General features: G+C 40.6%; 1 protein-coding gene across 1 annotated transcript in view; it reads left to right on the top strand.

The window, feature by feature from the left end:
• The window catches only part of ULK4 (unc-51 like kinase 4), a 771,869-nt gene that overhangs the window by 594,697 nt on the left and 150,849 nt on the right, over positions 1–26,323 (top strand). The window contains exon 35 of the mRNA XM_075827083.1: positions 4,304–4,489. Within this exon, the coding sequence (XP_075683198.1) occupies positions 4,304–4,489 (186 nt within the window). The remainder of the gene's footprint in view (positions 1–4,303; positions 4,490–26,323) is intronic.

Below are 26,323 nucleotides of genomic sequence, written 5' to 3'. Positions count from 1 at the left end.
TCGTGCCGTCTCCAGTATTACGTTGTTTTGTATGTTCCTGAGTTTCTTGTGCTGCAGTGCTCTATAATTTGTGTGTTACCCCTAAACACCTCGTAAATCTGTTTTTTTATTAGCATCTTTTGATTGGTATTTCAAGGTTGTCGCTACCTAAGTGAATACCACTGAGAGAAAGGTTCCTTGTGGAGGAAGTAAATCAATGCAATTTACTTATGTGCTATGATTTGTGGGGTGAAAGCCTAGCTTTCACATCCACAGCAAAGAAAAGCTATTTTGTGTTGCTTAGAGTAGATGCTTGATGCAGTCATTCTGAAAATAGATTGTATTTTTCAAATTTTTTTCTCTTGTTTCTTCAACGTAGAATTATAGTTTGTGAGAGATGACAAATTGACAGCTCTAGAAAGTGCAGCCATCAGTCATACACTAGTCTGCCGCAGCAGAATTACTGGCTTTACTCTCTTAGGTGTATGTAGTATGATTCTGCAGATATCATCCAGTACAATATATTACCATATTTTATGTATGCAGCCCCCGTGCGTCACGCAAAGATGTATAACACTGTTCCTTTTATACATTTATTAATCAAATTGTTTTATGACTTTTCAACTGTACTGAGTTGCAGTATATGCCAAACTTTACATTCTTTATATGTATATAGTGGAAATAAAATAGCAGTAACCATTAACAGTCCTTCGTAACGTCATGAATGCTGTCTCAAACACACACAACTTTATCGAACCGCTTTCCATATACATGAGTTCACTGCCTACTGTCATCCACGAACATCTAGCCTATAATTGTCAAAACTGATTTAATAGTGAGAAACCCCAAATCTTTGTCAAGACCTTAAAGGGGTTTTCCATTACAGATTATTATTTTTTGCTTATTAATTGGATATGCCATAAAAGTTTGGCCTGAGTGCTGGCACCCCAATGGTCCACAGCAGAAGTTACACTTGCACAGTAGACCTCCAGTGAAGTCATTAGGAGATATAAAAAAAAGAATTGCTATGGGTACATGGCCCCTTTCGCTGCCAGGGCAGTGGACCAGTCATCCTCCTACTTAAAGAAGAACTCCCATGAAAAATGTATTTGCTGTGCCCGTTTGTAATGGACATATTGTGCATGTAAATTATATTTTATTTTCTCACCGAGAGTTTATCTTCAATCCATGGGTTGCGTTCTGCTTCCCCGTTCAGTAACATGACCTGTAAACTGACTTTCCGATTCACAGAGCGTCTTATGTGTGGACCGGAAGCGAGTTTCTCTATGTAAGTCTATAAGACAAATTGGCTTCCGGTCCACACATAAGACGCTGTGTAAATCGGAAAGTCCGTTTGCAGGTCACGTGACTGAACGGGGAGGCCGAACACAGCACGTGGATTGAAGATAGACTCTCGGTGAGAAAATAAATATAATTTACATGCACAAGATGCCCATTACAAACGTGCGTAGCAATAAAAAACATTTCATTAATATCTGTGTGGGTTACAGCTGGTGAAACTCTACCAGCCAGACTTTTATGGCATTTTCAGTTGACATGCAATAAAATTTCGTAATTGCAAAAGACCTTTAATCATGATCTCTTAAAAAATAATGTAAAAATTTAAAGTAAAATGTCATCTTCAGTGCTGTTTTTTTTAATGTGACTATCCGAATAAACTTTTTTTTTTAAAAATCTTGAAGTATTCCAGTTTTTACACTGACCCCTAGAGCAATCACAAAAGGCCGATGCTTCCTGTTTTATTGCTCACTTGTTAGCTTGTCCTCATTTGTCAACTTTGTGGTGTAGACTGTCAGCCGAGCTACCATAACACACACATACCACACGGCACCGTCTATACAGACAATACAGGAAGTGTGTATCTTCAATATGGTCGCCACTAAAAAGATTTTTTTAAATAAAAAAATTGGTAAAACATTTTTTTCATTTTAGCTTTCTCTTCCCCTTCCAAGAGTTATAACTTTTTTATTTGTCCGTTGACAGCCGTATAAGGATTTGTTTTTTTTGCGAGATGAGTTGTAGCTTTTAATGGCACCATTTAATGTTTTATATAATGTGTTTAAAAACGTTTAAAAATTATTTTATGGGGTGTAATGTGAAAACAAAATAGCAATTCCTTTATTGTTTTTAGTATTTTGGATTGTGGGTCAATACGAGTAAGGCAATACCATATTTAAGTGTTTCTTTTGATGTTTTACTACATTTACAGAATAAAAATATGTTGAAAAAATATTCTGGGACCAATAAATCTTTTATTTTTCTGTCAATGGAGTGGTGGTAGGCTTGTTTTGTGCGGGCGAGCTGTAGTTTTAAATTTGTAAATTTGGGGCTCATGCTGCTTTTTGATCCCTTTTGATTACATTTTTTCAGGCAAGACAAAAAACAGCAATTCCAGCGTTTGTTTTTTTTCTTACCATCATGTGGAATAAATAATGTTAAATTCGAATAGTTGAGACTTTTACGGACCCGGCCTCTGGCACCCCGCGATTGCTATTGACTGCATTATGTAAGCGGTTATCCTCGCTTAGTGCAGGGTGTCAGCTGTAATACACGCAGCATATGGAGCAGGCCTAGCCCATGAGCCCACTCCAGCCTATCTTTTCTGACTTCAGCCATACATGTGTGGCAGATGTTGAGAAGGGGTTAAATAAATGATGCATTCCCTTTAATTGACAGGTGAACATCTATGGTAACCTCACTACACAGTGATAGGGAAGCAGAGGGCAACTTTTGTCCAGAAAGAAATGGAAAAGTAGACTATTATATTGAGAATTTCTTTGTAATAATCAGTGGGAGCTGTAGACAAAAGAAAAAGAGGTCAGTCTATAGCTTCAAGGTGAAAGTGTAATGAACTCTGGGTAAAAAAATAAATGTATTTACAGGTTACATAATTTGTAAGTTATTACATATTTTACATAATCTTATATTAATTTTACTATTTCAATTCTATTTAACATTATGTTTGCAATGAGCACTGACACAATAGAAGCTTTTTGAGGGTGACACGCTAATTTTCTAAATGGAAGTGTAAAGGATCTGCCAGGCACAGCTTCGGGGTTAACTCCCATAGGTAATCAGTCGGCACCTGAGTCTATGTCTCTGAGACTGACTCCAGCTTCCACCACTCAGGCTGGCAGGCTTAGGAGTGGGAGAGCCTATCGCAGCCTGGCCAGACTCAGCTAGCTCCCGCCCTCGGTCTATTTATACCTGCCTTTCCTGTTCCTCCTTTGCTTGTGATTCTTCTCGTGTGGTTTCCTGGCCTTGCTACAGCTTCTGAATATTTGATCCTGCTCCATACTGACCCTGGCTTACTGACTACTCTCCTGCTCTGCGTTTGGTACCTCGTACACTCCTGGTTTGACTCTGCTCGTTCACCTCTCTTGTTGCTCACGGTGTTGCCGTGGGCAACTGTCCCATCTCCCTTAGCTTGTGTACCCTTGTCTGTTTGTCTCGTGCACTTACTGAGCGTAGGGACCGCCGCCCAGTTGTACCACGTCGCCTAGGGCGGGTCTTTGCAAGTAGGCAGGGACAGAGTGGCGGGTAGATTAGGGCTCACTTGTCAGTTTCCCTAACCCTATCATTACATAATCACAAGCCCGTTACCTAGTCTACCCTGGTCCCTGTCTCTACTATGGACCCCCTTGAGACCCTGGCCCAGCAAATGCAGGGTCTCTCCCTACAGGTCCAGGCCCTGGCTCAGAGGGTCAATCAGCCTGACGCTACCATGGTAGTGCCCCTCACCTCACCTCTTGAACCCCACCTCAAGTTGCCTGACCGGTTCTCAGGGGACCAGAGGACTTTTCTCTCCTTTCGGGAGAGTTGTAGGCTCTACTTTCGCTTAAAGCCTCACTCCTCAGGTTCTGAGAGCCAGCGGGTGGGTATAATTATGTCCCTGCTCCTGGAAGGGCCCCAAGAGTGGGCCTTCTCCTTGGCTCCTGACGCCCCTGAACTTTCCTCCGTTGATCTTTTCTTTTCTGCTCTCGGACTCATTTATAACGAGACATAGACTCAGGTGCCGACTGATTACATATGGGAGTTAACCCCGAAGCTGTGCCTGGCAGATCCTTTACAGGAAGTCTTCAGAAAGACGCTCCTCTGACCTAGAAAAACACACACACACACACAATTATTATTATATGTTACGTTTCTTATACTGTGTATTCGTGTTTTTTTCCATAGATGACTAATAGAAATTCACATATAGACCTCTTGGGTAGTACATGAAACATGTTTACCTACAATTCTAGAAACATAATAGAAAATACAGATCTTATGAGAATAATAATTGAGCTTTTCATTTCAGTTGCCATCAGAAGATCTAGAAATCTATGAAAACTCATCGCAATGCCTGTCACTGATGGTCCAGCTCTATGGTGGGGAAAACCAGGATAGTATGACACCAGACAACATTGAAAGTTTTGCTCAGGTTCTGCTGTCCAAGAGAGAACCCAGGCATCAAAAGCTACTGCTGAGAGTCATTAAGCGGCTGGTGAGTCGGTTGAACTTCTATTTTGCTTACTCTGCATTATTTTAAATGAAAAATGTAAAAAAAAAATGTTAGTATGTCCCAAACAATCCAGAATATTACCTACATGTGTGTGAATTCCTCTGATAGAGCTTATAATAATATACTCTGTATGTGATGGATGCACCTATGTTGTTAGAATCAATGAAGACTATATATAGGTAAACTTCCTACAAATACAATTATATATCCACTGAAATGTTAGGTAAGTAAAACTTTCATTAATCTGCAGTGAAACAGGGAACTCCTGCAGTATATAGAGAGAGAATAAACAATATATGTGGACCGTAAGAAATACTAAAGTATATATTTTTTCTTCTATACAGTACCCTAGGCTCTTGGTTGATCTCTTTCCACAGGTCCGCGACTTACTCTGCTGCCCCGGATGGGTCGGTTGTTTGAAACAGGGTTCCCTGGAACATAGACAAAGTAGCCAGTAGTAGTAGGAAAGGATATGAGAGTAAAGGGGCTAAACTATCCTTATGCTGCCTATCCTTCAGTTCATCTAGCCCTCTTCATCCTAGCCACGTGTGGACTGTCAGAAAAAGCTGAGCTATATTGAGAGTGGCATCAATCTTACTCTTTGTTTGTCCCTCAAATAAACTTGATAGCTCCAACCCAAAACACACAGAGAGCCCCATTTTCTGCACTATACTATACCTTCTCATCTCTATCTGTTCTATAAATCTTCACTCCATGCCATCTGTAACGAATCGGGGTAGGGAGACGGACAGGTAAGCCCTAATCTACCCGCAACTCATTCCCTGCCTACTTGCACGGCCCGTCCTAAGTGACGGCGTACAACTGGGCGACGGTCCTTACGCTCAATACATGAAAGACAGACAACACAAGACAAGGGCACACAGAAGCAAAGGGGGAAGTAGTGGCAGTTGCCCACAGAACACCGTGAGCTACAGGCAGCGGTGAACAAGCTGAGTCAAACCAGGAGAGTACGTAGTAACAAAATCAGAGCAGGAGAAGAGTCAGTCAAGCCAGGGTCAAAAAGTAACAGCGGTCAATAATGTAAATAGCAGGAATCACAGAGCCAGGAAACAAGACTATCACAGGCAAGGAACAACTGCAAGTGAGGGTATAAATAGACCAAGGGCGGGAGCAGAACCGTCAGGCAAGGCTGTGATAGGTTCTCCCTCTCCTCAGCCTGCGAGCCTGAGTGGTAACAGATCGCATCACTCTAGCAGACCTTGGAGCTGATGAAGGCTGATTAACCCCAGGTGTTGACACAGAACCTGTGTCTGGCAAATCCATTACACCATCTGTATAAACTAAATACATAAACATCGTTTTAAATGTACCTAACTTTACAGGTGACTTTTTTTTTCTTCGTATAAGCTGTCATATGTGTGTACGTGAGGAATAACACTATTTCTGACCATTATATGATTTGTATTCTACTTTTTTTTTTTTTTTTTAGCAGTTTTCCCCCCTGCAGGCTCTCTCTAATTCTCAGTTGTCTCAAAGCTATTGGGTGGAACTTAACTGCTATCATGTCTGACATGCATTGCACATACAGTGAAGGAAATAAGTATTTGATCCCTTGCTGATTTTGTAAGTTTGCCCACTGTCAAAGACGTGAACAGTCTAGTATAGTAGGCAGTGAGGTGACATACCCCCACCTTCTGCTTTTTAACCAGGGTTGGCCATTGCTTGACAACAGTGGGTTGTCAGCGGATTACAGGAAGGGAGACACCTAGCAGCAGTAAATTTAAACAGAATTTGCATGCAGGATAAAACAACTAAATTTTAACAGTACGCAAATTACAAAGTTGTTCTATATCAGGTATACTATTAGATTAGAATAAGTTGTTTGAAAATTTAGTGTCCATTTAATTATACATAAGTCCATGATTAAATCCTTTAAATTCTTCTACCTTATAAGTGAAATTATAGGCATTAAGGAATAAAAAACATTTCTCATGCATCATGTGGAGGTAGCCAAAAAAGACTTTGAGTCTGTAACTTCATCAGACTTGGTTTGATCAGATCGATGCTTTGGCTCAAAATGCCCCTCTCATGTCTGTATTCCTTGTTTTTGGAACCAAGAACATTAACCCCTTAGTGACCACTAATACGCCTTTTTACGTGATTCACTACTGGGCTTTAGGCTAGGCTGACGCCTTTTCACGTCAGCCTAGTCTAAGTCCTGCACGGGTCTCCCGTGCAGGCAGGAGCCGGGGCTCTGCTGTCTGATGACAGCTGAGCTCCTGCTCCAACGCCCGCGATCGAAGTTTACTTAGATCGCGGCCGTTTAACCCGTTAAATGCCGCCGTCAATAGCGACCGCGGCATTTAACTTTGTTTACAGAGGGAGTGCGCTCCCTCTGTCACCCATCGGCGGCCCGCGAATGCAATCGCGGGTCTCCGATGGGGTGTCATGGCAGCCGGGGGACTGATAAAAGCCCCCAGGTCTGCCCTGGACATATGCCTGTTAGGACGTGCCGGAGGCACGTCCTAACAGATTGCCTGTCAGATTTACACTGACAGACAATAATGCTCTGGTATACGAAGTATACCAGAGCATTATAGCAGCGATCGGAACATCGCACAGTAAAGTCCCCTAGTGGGACTAATAAAATCAGTCATCAAAGTGAAATAAAGATTATTAATAAAAAGTACAGTAAAAAAATAAATAAAACCATTTTTTTCCATAAAAAGTGGTTTTATTTAGTAAAAGTGTAAAAAAAAAAAAAAAGTACACATATGTGGTATCGCCGCGACCGTAATGACTCCATTAATAAAGTTAATATGTAATTTAAACCGCAAAGTGAACACCGTAAAAAAAAAACGCAAAAAACTATGGCGAAATTGCAATTTTTTCCATTGCCCCCCAAAAAAGTCATAATAAAAATGAATCAATAAGTCCCATGTACCCCAAAACAGTACCATTCAAAACTACGTCTTGTCCCGCAGAAAACAAGCCCAAAAAATCACTACATTGATGGAAAAATAAAAAAATTACGGCTCTTGGAAAGCGACGATGCAAAAACAAATAATTTTAGTTCAAAAGTGTTTTTATTGTGCAAAAGTCGTAAAACATAAAAAAACCTCCACATATGTGGTATCGCCGTAATCGTACCGACCCATAGAATAAAGGTCACATGTTAATTACGTTGCACAGTGAACGGCGTCAATTTAAAAACGCATAGAACAATGGCGAATTTCAGTTTTTTTTTATAATCCCCCCCAAAAAGGTTAATAAAAGTTCATATAAAAATTATATGTACCCAAAAGTGGTGCCATTAAAAAGCACAACTAATCCCGCAAAAAACAAGTCCTCATACAGCTATGTAGACGAAAAAATAAAAACGTTATAGCTCTTTGAATGCAACTATAGAAAAACGAATAAAATAGCTTGGTCATTAAGGCCTAAAATGGGCTGGTCACTAAGGGGTTAAAAGGAAGTAAGGCCATTAAGTGCTGCTGTTAGCTGACTTTGCATAGATTTTTGGTTAGGTAAAAGTAGATCATGCAATCCCTAAAATAAAATCTGATAGCCCCTAACATCTTGTCTCTGATCTTCGGTTTTGCCTAAATCCATGAACATTGTTGAGGTGGAGGAAGTACCTGATTGGGTAAAGTAAAAAACCTCTTACAATTTTTTGAATCGTGTTGCATTAAGAGTAAATATCTTTTCCTTTAGAGGCTCTGACCCTTCTCTCGAAGGGCATGCCAGCCTCATGTGTATATAGCAATTTTTGTTTCCCCTCTTTCTCCAACCCTTCCTGATTGGGAGTAGGGTTTTTTTCCTGTACTTTCCCACATTCTGTCAACTCCTATCCCTGCCCATATCCTTTTTTTGTTTTTTTGTTTACTATATTGATTTTTTATAAAGAAACAGTCTAGCCCCTTGGGATCTGTTCAAGTGATAAGAAGGTTATTTCCTTTTTTTTTATTCATTGGTTCTAATCACCAACATTGAAGTTCAGACTATTTTCCTGTGTTTGGTCTCTGGTCTGAAAAATGTGTCCTCTTTTATTGTAAAAATGTATAAAAAAAAAAACACACAAGAAACATATAGGGAGTGAGCTGAACACTATAGCATAAACCAGTTCTTACATCTGTGTCTTATTGTTTGTGTTTAGTCCTATAATGAGGGCCGGCCTTAGCACCCGACAAGGTCGGACAGATGTCAGGGCCCACCGACTTGGGAGGGTCCACTGTTGGTCTCTGCCCTGCATTAGGTCCTGTGTAGTTTTTCTCACACAGGGCAGTAGTAGAAACTACACAAGACACTGCTGTGTTCTGACGTGCTGTGTAGTTTCTAGTACACAGGACGTTGTGAGAGGTTTCCTCATAGCACTCTGGCAGTTCTTGGGCGATGCTTCAACATGTTTAACCTCTTAAAGATGCAACTATTTTGGGCTTTGAGGTAACAGCAATTTTTCTTTGTGTTTGCATCTTCGCTCCGAGAACCATAACATTTGAATTTGTCTGTCGTTGTATCCATATGAGGGCTTGCTTTTTTGCAGGATGAGTTGTATTTTTTTTAATTTCACCATTTCGAGGCACATATAATGTATTGAATTTTTTTTTATAATTTTAATGGTGGGAGGGAATAGAAAAAAAGACAGCAATTCCTCATTTGATTTTTTGATTTTGTTTTTTACGCCTTTCACCATGCGGTTTAAACGACATGTTAACTTTATTCTGCGGGTTGATACTAATACGGCGATTCCAGATTTATATATGTTTTTTTCTTTTTACTACATTTGCACAATAAAATGACATTTTAAAACAAATCATTTGTTTTCGTCTCTTAAATTTTGAGACACATCTTTTTTATTATGACGTTGACAGAGGTTTTTTAGGCTTGTTTTTTTGCAGGATGAGCCGAAATTTTACTGATACCATTTTGGAAGTACATACAACTTTTGGATCACTTATTTAATTTTTTGGGAGACGGGCTGAATAAATAACAGAAATTCTGACATCGTTTTTTTTAAAAAAAAATTTTAACGTGCAGGGTAAATAATGCCTCCGTTTTATAGAACGTGTCGTTATCATTGTGGCGATACCAATTATGTGTACTTTTTTATTTTTTATATTTGTTGCCATATTTTTATGGGAAAAATAGTTCTCTTCTGGTTTTTTAAAAAAAAAAAAACTTTTTATTTAAGTTTGTTTCTACATCATTTTTGTAGTTCCACTAGGGAACTTGACTATTTGATCGCTGATATAATACACTGCAATACTTCTGTTATAATAGAAGTACAACAAGGATGACAGACCTGGGGGTCTTCAGTAAGCCCCCGGCTGCCATTAAAGAGGCTCTGTCACCAGATTATAAGTGCCCTATATCCTACATAATCTGATCGGCGCTGTAATGTAGATAATAGCAGTGTTTTTTTTTATTTTGAAAAACTATAATTTTCGAGTACGTTATGAGCAATTTTAGATTTATGCTAATTAGTTTCTTAATGACCAACTTGGCGTGTTTTTACTTTTGACCAACTGGGCGTTGTACAGAGGAGTTTATAACGCTGACCAATCAGTGACCAATCAGCGTCATACACTTGAGAAGTGTATGACGCTGATTGGTCACTGATGTCAATTGGAGGTCGGAAGCGTAAACGCCCGAAGATAGGGCATGTCCCTTCTTTTTCCCGCGAGACTGTTTTTCCGCCCGTGGGAAAAAACGCCTCCGCCTCCCATTGAAATCAATTGGAGGCATTTTCGGCGGTTTCCGCATCAAAAAAACTTGTCAAAAAACTCCATGTGAACTCCCCCTAACAGTGAACCACAGGCTACATTGTTGTCTATGAGAGTATTTATCTGACAAAACCTCAATATTCTTCTTCCTAGGCATAGTGTACTAGTATATAAATATATATATTTCTCTTTATTTCAAGTACATTATAGGTGTGAAAAACGATGAAAAGTAAAAGTTACTTTTCCTTTTCTGTAAATTAACAAAAAAATAATGGCACTAAAACAATTGTAATAAAATAAATGTTTGTAATATACCTTATTAAATAATATCCCATACAATTCATTATTTATGGTGATAAGTAAATGGTGTACATAAAAATGTTGAAATTGCTATTTTTTTTAGGCATTTAAGGCATTTAACCCAGAATAAAAATGTATCTAAATTAAATGCTTACTTATGTGCAATGGAGAAAGTCACTTAAAAAAACTACAGCTTGTCTCACAAAAAATAAGACCATGGTGACATTAAAATAAAAAATTATGGCTTCTATGGTTATGAATGTGGGGAAAAAAATCTGGTTATCGGAATAATTATAGCACCAACATTTTTCAGCATTAAAAGGATTAAATTACTAACTTTGTGGCATACAGCCTCTCTCCTCCTTAGTGTATGTTAACACTTTTTTTTGACCGTTTTACGGTAAAAATGACAGGAAAATATATTTGCTATTTTTACAAAAAAAAAACACATAAAAAAAATGCAACAAAAACCTCAACAAATAGTCACTGGCGACATCATTGTTGAATAGCATACTGGGTGGATAATCGGCCGGTGTAATAGGGCCTTAAGTCTGTAGCCCACCCTAACTATAGGACTACCAACCAAACGGAAATAAATGGAGATATTACTAAACCTGTCCTTTTTATCTACTCATAAACCAGCCCCTCTACTGTTCTCTCAGCCCAATATGGCCTCTTCTGTTCACATTTGTTGTTTTTATAGGAGTACAAGCTTCTAGTCCTTTTATAGCAATGAATTATTTTATTGACTTTTTTGGAATGTCCTCACAATAAGAAAGCAAGCGAAAGTATGTATCTTAAAATGTTTTGCAAATAGGTATTATTGTGTACCGCATAGCGAAGTTAAATCTCACAGCAGACAGGCAAATGTAATAAGAAAGATTTTAAGCTTCCTTTGAGTTTTGGGAAGCACGGAAACTCTGCTAGCAAGGCGTCTGTATATTACATTTTTATAATGGTTTTAAAAGAAGCTATTACATTGTAATGTGTCCAGTAAACTACATCATAAGTTTATAACAAATGTAATCAGTGTGTTAATGTTCAGTTCTACAGCCCGTGGTTTGTGTTTTTATGTTAACATGGCATATTCACTCTCAGACACAAGTAACAATATAACTTCCCCTCTGCTGCTTAAAACAGATAGCACCCATCATTGTCATTGATATTTTACGTTAGATATCCCATGCTGGAAACTTTAATCTTCATCAGTTCTGAAAAATCATAAGTAATATTCAAGACGAAACACATAGAGGAACATTACCCTATACAATAACGTCATTGAGCAATCTCATTGTGCATTGATTATCACAGAAGTGCAGTATTGGATGGCTAGGATATGGGATGTCCATTTTCCACAAAGCAAGCCGGTAACATTGTAAGCACGGTGTTCCTTCCAGCCAGAATGAGCATATGCAAGACAACATTCCTTTTTTATGAGGCACAGTGCATAATATATTTAAACCGGTTATACCATTGCAGGTAAAGTGTATGGCCTGATGTTATTCTCCCAATTATCTATTTATTCTACTTCCCCAAGGTAATGTTTCCATATACGCAGCTTGTGTGTGCTGCACTACCAAATGACTAGACTATAATGAGTTTAAAGAGGCCCTTTCACCTCACCTGACACGTCTGTGTTAGTAAATAATTGTATTCCTAATAAAATAAAAATTCTGGAGCATCTTTTTGATGTTGTGCCCTTCCCCTGTTTTCCTCCTAGAAATGTATGAATAACTTGACAACTGGGTGTTACCAGTGAGGGATGTTTCTCTACACAGTCTGACACTATCCAATCAGTGCTGACAGAGTGAGACTGTGTAGGGACACACCCCTTTGGCAAGACAGTTGTCAATTTATTCATACATTTCTGGGAGGAATAACAGAGGAACAGCACAATGCAGAGTACTAATAAAATATGCTCCAGAATTGTTATTTCATGGGAAAATCAAGTATTGACTAAAATATACATGTCAGGAGAGCTGACAGGTCCTCTTTAACTTCATAGTATTGATTATTTCTCCTTTTTTTAATTCTGATGTTTTGCATTAAAGGGGTTTCACAATAAAATCATATCTGCAATATACCTTTATTAAAGGTGTTTTTTTAACAGTACATCCCCTGTCCATATGCCCTGTAAGGGCATTTCAACTAAAAGGATGGATCATGCGCTCAGGGATTTGTGGTTCCTTTGATAACTGTACAGGTGAAAGAGGCTATCCAATGTGATTGAAGCTTCATTGTTGTATAATAAAACTGTCTCCAACTTTCTACGATACTTTGTCGTCCTTACCATTTTCAAGATTTTTGTTTGAGGTCAGTGAATGAAAACAATAATTGTTTGCATTCATGGGATGAAAGTCCATTATGACCATGTCCTACTCAAGCAGCTAGTATGTTACAATGTCAGTTGTCAGTATAGGTAGGATCTAACATAGAGGTTTATGTTTTTGCTATTATTGTCTTTAGATTGGTGGTAAATCCAACTGGAAACAATCTTATCGCAATTTGCGGGTTTAGAAATGTTTGCCAATATGAATGTCCCTAATGTTTAAGAGTCTAAGACCCTGTTCACACAGAGTGTTTTGAAGGCAGAACAAGCCTGCACTTTATTGCCGTGGTTTTTGCAGTGTTTTTTGGCCACAGGAATTGAGCGCCGCGGGCAAAAAATGCAAAAAACGCTTTCTCTGCCTCCCATTGATTTCAATGGGAGATCAGAGACGGAACCGCGAGAGCAAAGAGCATTTCGCTCAACATCAATGAGAGGCGGTTTCGGTCGTTTTTTTGTGCTGATTCCAATGCGGTTTCCACTTAAAAATAAGTGCCAAAAAACTCTGTGTGAGCATGGCATAACGGTACTTTAATTTGTATATATGTTTTAGGTGTTTTTTTGTATATTCTGATGCTCTTGACTAATAGTGTTGATAGGTTAATCAGTAATTATGGGAAATAAGATGATTATTTTGTATAAAAAGATCTATAGGAGGGATAACCGCTCAAAAAGTAAAAGATCTGCAGCCCGATTATAATGAAGGTAGGTAGAATAGGACTCCCTTTATAACATATGAATATACACTTTGGCTAGCATACACACTGTGGGAAAACCACCTTTATATAGGCTTCCTGGGCTAAGGACAATGTTGGGGGTTTGTAGTTTAGAAAGTATCTGTCAAGTCGCCTCATTCCCATGATTAAAGCACAGAGTTACCATTAAACAAGTTGGGATCAGTAGCTATAGTGTATAAAAATCAACTTTGTAAAATACCTTTTTTGCTCCTAAGTCAATTTTCACTCCTGTGTATTGTTCTTTGTGTATTCGTGTACAGAATTTTGTGGTTTACAGAGCAATCCTGAGTACAGTTTCCTCTGTAGTCATATTTTATTAGTAAAAGCTGGCCTTAGGCTCCTAAGCACACAGACTGTTCTCTCTAGCAAGGTGCACCATCTCTCAGATTTCACGAAGCAGGCTGCAGTTACTGAGAAGAGCCATCTTAGCAGCAGCGAGAAAGGGCGGTCTGAGAAGACATTACAGCCTGTAGTAGTAAGAGGAAGTAGAACGGGTAACCGGCGGCTACACCTACCTGTGCGCCAGATCTCCCTCTCTATGTTTCACTGCCACTGGTCTCCCCATAGCACTGTGTATGCTGCTACATCTTAAAGGGACATGTCTATGTCAGCTGGTCAGTGCTGAGTATGTGACTGATCACCTCTGATCAGTTAAACCTGCTCAGAAATGCCAAACCTTGCCTGAACAAGGTTCTTGAATCCTGTCTATTTATGAAAGTCTTTTTTGTTTGCTATTTTCGATTTGTCTCAGACTTTTTCCTGCCTCTGTATTGCTGCCTGCCCTGACCTGTATCTGTTTTATCATGTTGAATGAACTCTGTCAGCCCTGACCTCAGATTCTGTTTATCGATTCTTCTACCACACTTAGGAAATACTATCTGCAAGCCGTTAGAGAAGTAAAGGAGAGAACAATCTCACATAGGGGGAGATTGTGTAGTATTTGCCAAATGCAGTTTACTATGATAAAACATAGCTGAAGGTATTGACTGAGCAAATTGATATACATATGTGTATATATTTATATATATATATTGTGTATGTATTTATAAATATGGAATATTTACAAATATTAAATGTATTTATTCCCCTGCTCACTCTGGCTTTAGGAGTCCAGTGGGCGGTTCTACTCAGTGATTGACAACTATCTCTGTATCTGCACTCACACAGGGTAGGCTGTCAGTCATTAAGTGAGACCACCAAGTGAATTCCTCAGCTCACAATGAGCAGGGACTTAAATTAATAAAATACAAGTTATATTAAAGGAGTTTTGTGGGGAGCGAAAATTATTAGCAGTGTATTCACTGCAGTATGTGAGTACACTCACTAATATATTTTCTGGTTCCCCGTCGTGCTGATTCTGATTATTATATTTTAATCGATTTTTTTAGCGCTGGCGGGAGACCGGAAGTCTAGTTGCACAGTTTTTCTTCATGACGACATGACTCTTCCTCATGTCACTGTAACCCGCTGTAATCTATGTACAAGAAGAAACTACTGCTACAGCGATTACATAGAGTACAGCGGGGTCAGTCACATGACGAAGAGTCGTATCGTCAAAGAAAACTGTGCAACAAGACTTCCGGTCCCCCCGGCAGCAATATGAAAATCTATTAAAATCTCAGAATCAGCGCGACGGGGAACCGGAATGTGTATTAGCGAGTGTACTCAGATACTGCAGTGAGTACACTCGCTAATACTTTCCGATCTCCACATAACCCCTTTAAATCTTTTTCCCGCAAAACTATATAGCAATCTGCTTAGCTTCTCTTGCTTATTTCAAGATGACCGGTTTTTAAACAGAGCTTGCTAAAGCCTTAATACTTCTAGAAAAGAGTTGAGTAAATTTGAAGTTCTTACTTGTTTGTACTGGTTTTTTTATTAACTTTAGTTTTTTTCTCACCATTCATATACTTAGTTTTTTTTAAAAATTCAGTCTACTGTACACTTTGCTGTCTGTATAACTGTTGACCGACCTCCTACAATGAACTTTGGTTAGAGGACACCAGTGAAATTTTGAATTTAGCTTTAAACATGAATGGAGACGAATCTTAACATTGCTAGACAATAAATTAAATAGATTATTTGTAAATTATATATATACTGTAATGTAAATTGTTGCTCAAAAGTGGAATTTACTTTTAGTCCTAAGGTAAAAATTAATTTACAATAGGACCTTCATTATTGTGTTGTTATACAGAGTATTAAAGCGATGTCTCCATTTTTGCCAAATTTCACATATTATACTGAACCTAATGTTAGTTTTAGAAAATAGATGTGCCTCCTGTTACTGTGTCTCTAAATGTGCTGTCTGACCCCTTATCCTGCATTTATTAAGGGGGGGGGGGGGTTGAGTGCCATTTGAAAGCTTTTTCACAAAAAGGTACATTTTAGACCTCATTAAAAGCATGGCACTGCGTGTTTTGCACCTGATGATCCCATACTTCAATGCAGAGATGTCTGGTTTCAAAACAAGGGTGAGTAGTGATGGTCTCAATTTATTTCGGACATGCAGTGCTCCTTTGTGTCTTGGAAAATAAAGTATGGATATATTTTATTTTTAAGTCCATGCAGGTCTACACAAAAGAATGTGTTTGGAGGGCCTGTTTGTCCCCAGCCTCTGCTGTTCTGCCTAAAGACAAAAAAAAAAAGAGGAGCTTGTGCAGCAACCTCTTGAGGTCAAGTGTTCCGCAAGATAATAATGGTAACATACAAGCCCTGCAGTGTTCTAGCTCACGTAAATCCTTCATGAAATATCCAATTTCCTAGAGAGGATGGCATCTCTCTATCTTCGAGACAGCAAGGTGAAATTGATATCTTCATCAGAAGAATTATGTGACAAAATGGAAATGGAAGCCTGTACCTAGAACGATGAAGAAAATGTTACATTAGGTGTTCAGCTTTGAAGTATGTGGTATTTTCGAATAGACATCTGCGTGCTAGCTACTTTTTTCCATGGGTGGTGCCCTGTTGCTAAACATAAGCATTCAATTACATTTAGTCATCAGGGACAAAGTAAAGTTGATTATAGAATAAGTATAGTGTGTCACGGTCTGTGGGTATGTGGACCCACTAGGCTGCACCGCCGTAGCAGGGAGGCAGCTGGCCAAACAACAGAGCACCCAAGCAATACAAGTCCAGCACAAGGGTACCTGAATAGTCCAGACAGTGGCAGAGGCTTTAGCACGGATGACAACAGGTGCAGCAGGTTGCGCCAGACATAGCAGATGACAGCAGGTGCAGTAGGATGCGCCGGACGACAGCAGGTTCAGTAGGTTGCGCTAGACATGGCGGATGACAGCAAGGGCAGCAGAACATGACTCCAATCACCAACAGGCTCAGGAACAATAACACAGCACGGGATACAGGAAACAGGCAGCAGGGCACGGTAACAGGGCAAACACTAAGGGACCGTTTGCAAAGACTAACATGGGAAAACTAACAACGCTCAGGCAATAAGCAAAGGGGCAGGGCCCTTATTATAGTCCAGGGTGATCATGGGCTAATTGATGATGATTCCCATGGGCGGGATTCCGATGTACGGGACACAGCTGACCGGAGCGGAAGAGAGCGCTGGCGTCTCCTGGGGAGGAGATACGAGCCAGCGCTCATAGATCCATGGCTGCGACCGCCGGGGTGTGAGTAATCCTGACGGTTGACGGCCATGGACGCTACACAGTGCTGCCAGGGTGAAAAACTGTTTCATTCTCAAAAATTGTTGTGCTACTACACATTCCCAGTAGATCAGATTAAGAAAATAAGTTAGTTGAGTAAGTTAAAGCGGCCGTCCAGTCCCCAGAATGGACAGTCATGATCCTGCCCCCCCATAAGGCTTATTAAATGTAGGTTGGTTCAAATAATAATAATAAAACTACTCAGTTACTCTGTTTTCCTGTGGGTCCTTTTCTGGTCTGATACTTAAGAATGGAGTCAGCAGGAAGTATGGACTGAGTGACGTCACCAGCTAAATATTACAGGCATCAGCAGAGTCTTAAACTACCACTTTCCCCCATATTGCCACTTTTTGTCTGAAAGTCATGGCAACATCTGTAGTGGAATCCTGTTGAAGAAAGGATGTCAGGGTTCAGCCCTGATATCCTATTTAAAGTGATTGTCACATTGGACATTTATTAGATTTAATTAATTTAGGGATACAATATGCACCTTCCATTTGGTTAACACCACGTTCAGACTTCTGTTATCCAGATTATCTGGCCACTCCCTATCAAAAACAACAAAGTTCCATCATTGCTTTGTAGAATATTGTCAAAGGTTACATTTTAATAATAAAAAGGATCTATAATATTATACTATTGAATATATTGTGCTAAAATCTCCTTCAGCACTGTACAGAAAGCAAAATGTAAATTCTAAGTAGCTTCAATTCAAACTGCACTAATGAGCTCTCAATATATATAAACTTCACAAACAAAAAACATAAATATGAAATAAAAGATGTATTTAGGGGGGCGTGGCTAGGCGCGCTGGAGAGCAGACGTGGGTGAGGTGAGCTCTGCTTAGGCCTCAGCTTTCCAGGGACAAACCCGCAGCAAAATGTGGAAGACCCGCACCAAAAAGACTCCCAGAGGGTTCCAGATGGCAGGGGCAGTGAGGAGCCGCTTGGAGAGCTGGGGAGACACTTACCTAGAGATGCTGGAGACTCCACGAGGCCGAGTCAAGATGGCGGCCGCCCTGTGCTGAGAGCGGAGGAGGTGAGAGGAGAGCATGGAGGGAGATGGTGTGGAGGCGGACCACGTGCTCATACAGGAGCTGGGTGAGGAGTCTCTGTTGTCTTATGCTTCGGTGCCCGGGTGACTGTTCTTGCAGGCTCCATCTCTGTCCCCTAATCCACCGGGTGCTGCTCTGCTCTGCTGGATATGGAGACCTCATCCTCGGATGATGGGGTTGTACCCCCAGTGACGTGCTTACCTCACAGATCTCGGACAGTTCCAGTAGAGGTGTCGTCTCCATTGCCTTCTTTCCAGGGAAATCCGATGGCAGATTTGCCGACGCCAGACATCGCTGCTCAGACTCTAAGAGGGCACCCGGAACTGTAGGCACTATTGGTGCTCCTTCCCTCCAAACAGGATATGGACACTTTGGCCAAGGACTTGAAATTGGCTTGGAGAAGTGACTTACATGTGGTGAAAGTGGAGGTTTCTACTCTGCAATCTAAAGTCGTGCGGCTGGAATCCCTGCAAGTGTCTATGTCTGCTTCCTTATACTCACTACAGGAGGCTCAGAAGGTGTCCGCTTCGCAGCATGTCCAACTTCAGTCGCAATTGGATGATTTGGAGAACAGAAATCGCCGGAATAATATACGAATTTGCGGTTTGCCGGAAGCAACGCATACTCCAGATCTGATTCCTTCACTAATGGGTATCTTCAACACCTTGCTACGCCGACCTGTGGATACCCACATTGAGATTGATAGAGCACACAGGGCCTTCGAGGCTGCGTGACGTCATCTGTCGGATCCACTATTACGGATTGAAGGAGAATATTATGCAGAAAGCAAGATTGCAAAATGAGATCGATTTTGACGGTGCAAAGCTACTTCTGTTCCCGGATTTGGCGAGAAGAACACTTCGGCAAAGAGGTTTGATGTTTAACTCTTTTATTCATTTTGCAACAACGTGGTATTCCCTGTCGTTGGGGATTCCCCTTTGAGCTACATTTGAGATTGGAGGACAAAACTGTTTCGTTGTCTGCTTATGCTGATCTGCCGGCTTTTCTACGGGCTCTGGGCCTGCCTGATGTATCATTACCGAATTGGGAGTCCTTCCAGGTTGATTGTCTGCCTTTGCCTGGCCCGTCGTACATCGAGAGGATCAGATCTGGACGGAGGGACAGCAGGGACAGCAGGGACAACAACGTTGGAGGCAAAGAGCGTCTCCTCTGGGTCGAGGGGAGTGTTAAAGTGTCCTCCCTTTTAGTCCATCTGTGATGCTTGTATTTTTTCAACTGGGGTATTTTTGTATCACTTGTTTTCTTTCCATAGAGACTGGGGGGGGGGGAGGGTTGCCGGCTGAGATACTTGGACTTGACGTTTTGATAGTGCTGTGGTATGGTGCTGGACTTTTAGTTCTTCAGGGATGAAGGCATTCTTGAGGCCCCCTGACGGACTTGGTTGCTTCCCCTACCTAGAAGCTTTCATGGTATTGGTGGTTTGTCCCTTGGGATGTATGTTTCTAACCTTTCTTTTTTCAGGTTGAAGTGGTTTGATAGGCTGAGGAGTGTAGGCCCATACACGATTCTCACTGTTCTGAGTGGATTTTTTGTGTTTGACAGCAGTCTTCTGTGTTCCCCACATAGGATTTCACTGACAATCCTTGGGTTCTCATTAGTGATTCGAGTGCTTAGAGCCACAATATAATAGTGCATTGTAGACAGGATGTTTTGCCTGTCTTTGTTTTTTTGTTTTTTTCATTTATGTTATGCTTATCTATTTGCTTGACATGTATACATGGCACACGATGTGGATAATTGGTGTTAGTTGTGGTGGGGTGAGCATCGCGGTGACTGGTCTGCTCGGATCTGGTTTCTTTGCCGGTCCAATTTTGGATTCCTTCGCGTTCTTGGACAATGGCTGATTTTACTATTGCTTCCCTGAACGTGAAGGGATTTAATGTTCCAGAGAAGAGGTCGCAGACTTTATATTCATTTCATAAACGTAAAACCCAGGTTCTCTGTTTACAGGAAACCCACTTCCAAACTGATCATATGCCGATAATTAAAAATAAGTACTACCCGGTAGGGTAGGGTAAGACTAGAGGGGTTTCCATATTTTTGCATAAATCCTTTCAGGGTAAGGTGGTAGATTCTCTCATGGATGCGGAGGCATGATATGTTTTTCTTAAGTGTGAATTGGGGGATCGTATGGTTACGGTTGCCAATGTATATGCTCCTAATACTCACCAAGTCGCTTTTTTTCTTAGAATGCTAGACGAATTAGGTGCTTTTTCTTCTGGTACTCCGATTTTGTGTGGAGATTTTAATTTGGCCATTAACCCTGTAATTGACACTTCTTCAGGCCTGATATCATTGGCTTATAATAAATTGAATAAGTTGAGGAAGAGGCTCAGCGATATGCAGTTGTGTGATGCGTGGAGCTTATCTCATCCAGAGGATAGGGACTACTCGTTTTTCTCGTTTGCACATAACTCTTACAGTAGATTAGATTATATCTTGGTCCACCATAGTTTACTTTCTTTTGTGGTTGATTCTTCTATAGGTAACGTGTTTTTGTCGGATCATTCTCCGGTGCACTGCGAGCTACGTTTTTCCCCAATACAGCGTAGGGAGTTCACCTGGCGTCTCAACGAATCTTTATTGCAGGATTCCTTGTGTTTGTCAGAGATGAAGAGGTCAGCTGAGAATTTTCAGTGTGTTCTTAGAGGAGTATTGATTAAGCTTGGTGCTCGTATTAAAAGGGAGCAGGGTGCAAAGCTTGATACACTTCTCACACAGCTACAGACTCTCGAATCTCAGCACAAGCACACGTTGCAGGAACACACGCTTCGGGAGTTTACTAGAACGCGACATGATATTCAGCTTCTCTTAGATAAGAGAGGGGCCAGGTTTGTTCGAGTTATTATTATGAATGGGGTAATAAGGCGGGCAAGGCGTTGGCAAGGGCAATGAGGGATAGGGCTGCTGTCTCCTTTATACCATCTATTCAAAATGGGGAGGGGGAATTGGCATATAAGACGGAAGACATAGCGTCATCCTTTTGCGTTTATTATTCCACGTTATCCAATTTACCCTCGCCAACTACCGGCAATGCATCCCCAGAACCGTTGCTCTCTTTGTCCGAATATATACAGGATACTGACTTCCTACTCTGTCTGGAGATGACGCTAGGGTGTTGGATGTGCCTTTTACTAAAGATGAGTTTTCTCAGGTTATTAAGGCCCTGCTAGCTGGAAATAGCCCTGAGCCGGATGGGTATACGGCAGGTTTTTATAAGTCATTGGTGGAGGAGCTGGTGCCACTATTGTTAGTCGTTTAATTCAGTTTCTGAGCACACTAAATTCCCATCTTCTTTTTTACAGGCCCACATTACGGTCATTCCAAAGGAGGGTAGGGATCCGCAACTCTGTGCTAATTATAGACCAATCTCCCTCATAAATACTGATGTTAAAATGTTCGCTAAGCTGATAGCAAATGGAATGAGCGTGTTTTTTGGGTCGCTGGTCCATCCTGATCAAGTGGGTTTTGTGCCAAAGCGTGAAGCACGTGATAATACGCTCAAGACCTTCTCATTAATACACCATGTCAAACAGAATAGCATCCCTTGTATGCTTTTGTGACCGGATGCTGAGAAGGCATTTGATCGGGTGGATTGGGGATTTCTGGAGGTGGCTTTGCGTCAGATGGGGGTTGGTCGGTTGAGGTCGACGCGATTAATGTCTCTTTATACGCATCCTCAGGCACGCATTAGGATCAATGGGTCTTTGTCTGCTCCGTTTAGCATAGGGAATGGCACTAGGCAGGGATGCCCACTTTCACCCTTGTTGTTAGCCGTGGTGATGGAACATTTATAGGTTGCGGTGAGGACCAATGGTGACATACGGGGTGTCCAGGTGGGTGAGATGCAATTTAAAATGTCTGCTTTTGTTGTTCTATATCACGCAGCCACACTTATCTCTGCTGTCCCTGTTGAAAGCCATCCGAAAATATAGTTACTTTAGTAATTATAAGATGAATCTCTCTAAGAGTGAGGCTATGAACATTTCCTTACCAGCAGAGGAACTTAGACAGTTACGCGGTAACTACTCCTTCTCATGGAAAGAGGGTTCTCTTAAATATTTGGGGGTAAAGATTCCATTGGACCTTGCGGATTCCTACTCTATCAACTTTTTACCTCTTCTTCAAGTTCTTCGAGTTGATTTGGCGAAATGGGAGAATAAAGATTTTTCGTGGTTGGGACGTATTAGTGTAGTCAAGATGAATGTTTTGCCTCATTTGATGTACTTATTTCAGACGATTCCGTGTGCACTTCCTAGATCGTTTTTTTCGGTTGTTGGGTAAGGCTCTGAACAGGTTTATTTGGCGTTCTAGACCCCCCCCCCCGGATTGCGAAGGCTACTCTGGGCAGGAGAAAGCGATGTGGGGGATTGGGTCTCCCTGACTGTCAATTCTATTACTTTGCTGCGGTGAGCGCGAGAATATTGGATTGGTTCCGTCATAAACCCTCTAAGTTGTCGGTGATGTTGGAGGACTCACTGGCACCGGTTCCCCTAGTTACTATACCCTGTCTCAGACTGCGATTTTATCCAGCTACTAAAAATACTCAACTTCCTTGTGTGGCAAGGTAGTTCTCACGTTTAAAAGGTTATGGGGGGGTTGGTGGTGGTGATACCTCCGGATGGACCATTGGTGCCGATTTCCAACAATGAGGATTTCCCCCTGGGGGTAAATCACAATTTTTTGTCCTATTCTTCTAGACCTTCACCATTAACCTTCCACCAGATTTTGACGCCCCTGGGCCTTAAGTCTTTTGATAGTCTTGTGCCAGAGTCGGAAAGATTGATAGTTAGGCGCTGGGATTTTCTTAGGTTGCAACATTTTTACAAAAATAATAAGACGAAGCTGCGTCTGCATAGGGACCTCACTACCCTGGCGCACTTTTGTACTGCTTCTGTTGCACCGGTTAAGACTATATCTCTCATTTATAATCTTTTACAAGTCTTGAGTATTGATGCTCTTCCATCCTTTGTAAAGGGTTGGGAGAGGGACCTGGCCTCTACCCCGTCAATGGCTGACTGGTCGAAAGCTTTCGTCCTGTGTCATAAATTCTCTATTTCTTGTAAAGCTCTGGAGACTAATTATAAGATCTTATCCCGGTGGTATAGGGTTCCGACACTGCTGCATGCCTTGGCAGATGAATGTTTGCGTTGCAAGAACACAGGTGGTACGATGTTGCATATATGGTGAAAGTGTCCCATAATACATGCATTTTGGTCTAGGGTGGTGGACCTGATTCGTACAATTACGGGTCAGGTGTTGCCCAACTCTCCAGAGGTGTTGCTTCTTTCCATGCTCCCTGGTTCACTGCAAACATATATGAATACTCTGGTTAGCTTCCTTTTGATTGCAGCGCGAACGGTTATACCGCGGCTTTGGAAGACAGTTCGTGCTCCCACGATTACGGAATGGTTCCAGGAAATATTACATCTGCAGAGACTGGAGGAGGCTATGCAGCCGCAGGTTGAGTCATTTGGGAGGGTGAGCTTAGTGTGGAAGGAGTGGAAAGAGTTTTGTGAGTCTGATGAATACTTATTGTATGCATAGGTTTCTGATCTGAGGGGGGGTAGGGGTAGTGGATTGTGCCTTTTTGATGGAACTAGAGGGGGAGTCTGTCCGGGGAGGGGGGTCGGTGTGGGTGGGTTAGGAGATAGTAGCGGCTAGATTTATCTGGGTTTGGGTTTAACTTCCATTTTTTATCCTCTCTCAGTGTAGGTGTGTTTATTATAGAGCTGCGATTATGGGTGCTTCTGGTCGTCGTGGTGCCCACTTCCTCGTTTGCATTTTTATTATTGCAATATATTTTGCTTTATTATGTATATATTTAGTATACTCTTATTTTCCAGCTGTAATGTATTTCCTTACTCTGCTGGATCAGAGGATTGCTGTACACTGTGATTTGGAAATGTGTATGCATAACCATTTTGTTTTCTTTTGTTAGTACTCTTTTTGCTGGGAGTGTATTTTTGCTACTTTGCTGTTTTGATTATTCAAATGTAAAATGTCGAAATAAATAAAAGAATGTTAAAAAAATTTGTTTAGCTTTCATTCGTTTTTTTGCTTTGTTACAATATACACTGTATTTTGGTTTGTATATTGTACATGTATTTGGTTGGCACAGGGGTTAGATTCAGCGCATGTGGATATTTATATACAATCACACAGATGTATGTCTCTCACATGAATGGTTTTAGTGTCTTTCCGTCAGTTAAAAGTAATTATGTCTGAGACTTCATGATATCTACTGATCGAAATGCATTAAACAGAAGGGGCCTGGAATAAAACAGCAAGTCTAGGTATAGGAGCTGTCACAGATTGTGGAAGATACAACTTCTGGCACTGGTGTCAGTCCAAAAATATTATCTTTTGAGCTGAATATATAACTTGCAACTTTAGGCCGCTGCAGTCCCACTTTCATATTTGGTACTGGAGAGCATGGGGGGAATTTATTATTTATTTTTATATGTATTATCTCATTGTGACTTCTTTTAAAAGTCCAATGTCTTTGGCCCATCCTTTTTTAATTGAAAATCCTATATTATCAGTAATTGCCTTAATAATATATTTATAAATGCGTAAAACTGTTTGTTTTTTTTTCCTTCAAGGTGTAAGTAATAAAATGTATAGACATTGGTGCGAGCTTACTTTGAACAAATTTTTGTTGCTTGGGCTCTTTTCGTCCCCTTGTTGGCCCTAGTTTGGATTTGACAGTGCGAGATATTGGGGATAGCTCCTACTGAATTGAGAGCTGAGACTGATCTGAAGCGGGGGGAACACTTACATTACCCACGATTATTGTGCGTTAAGCAGTAAAAATGGCTTCAAAACTTGCCAACAGCAAATCTGGAGGGCTGATATCACCAAAACACTATCTGCAAATAATGCAGAAACTTCCAGTAAGATGGAAAAATCTGGAAATGTCTATTGGAGAAAACCCTCTTACTTAGCTCAATAAAATATGACCCCTGAGATCATTTAAGACTTATTAGTTATTAACTCCTCCGGCTCTCGATTTGTTGTTTTGGATATAAAGGAGGCTTGGAGAAATGCGGGTAAGAGAAATGAAGACCATGATGTTTTAAAGTATATACTGGATGTGATAAAAAGAGCAATGTCGCACTGGAAGGCCTTACTACACAAATGGGAAAGGTGTGTAGTGACATCTCATTGATCCAGGACTTGATGAGGACTTAATATCAGAGGCAGGTTAAAAAAATTAAAGGCATATTCAAAAGCCTTGAGAATTAAATGGAGAGAATAAAAGTGGATGCATCAAAGGTAAAGGAAGGGTCTCGGCAATGTAATACCTTTATACTTGGCTTCCCAGAAGTATCTGAGGAGAAGGATTTTATCACAAAAATGGCTTATCGATATTGCTGATGAAGAGTATCTTTCTCCCTTATAACATACACACCAAATTCCAGGGAAAAAAAAACCTCCATGGAGTACTCCCGTGCTATTTTTGTGAAATTCTTGTGCTCAAAGATAGAGATGCAATTTTCAAAAAAGTGAGAACAAAAGAGACGTAATTCTGGTGAAGTTAAGAAAAGATTACAGCAAGCGGATATTCTTTAATCTTTCCTGTGAAATTGTGTTTGATCTATCAGGATAAATTCCGTTTTTTCGGATCGCTAGAGGAGGTCGTAGACTGGCTAAATGGAAAGAGTTTAGAAGATATTATTCTTGGTGTACAGTTAATAATGTTCTGATATCTAAATTTAATTCTGGAGGTGGGAGGAGAAGGGGCGGTCTATGTGTAAAAGATCTGCCCCGATTACAGGTGAGCACCTGAGACAATCAATTTGATCCCTTTCTGGTAATTAATCACCCAGATCCGATGGATTACACTTCAAGATCTACCTGAAATATGGGGAAGTTACGCTTCTGCTTCGTTTAGAAGTATTTAATAGTTAGTTCATATATGAAAACCTCACACAAATCATGTCAGAGGCCATTATTACAATAATCCTTTAAAAAGAGGGAGTACAGACCTATATCAGTACTCAATACAGATGCTAAAATA

This window comes from Rhinoderma darwinii, chromosome 5 (assembly GCF_050947455.1).
Source record: "Rhinoderma darwinii isolate aRhiDar2 chromosome 5, aRhiDar2.hap1, whole genome shotgun sequence".
NCBI classification, from domain to species: domain Eukaryota; kingdom Metazoa; phylum Chordata; class Amphibia; order Anura; family Rhinodermatidae; genus Rhinoderma; species Rhinoderma darwinii.
Note: the sequence above shows the minus strand (reverse complement) of the source record. Positions and strands in the feature narration are given on the sequence as shown.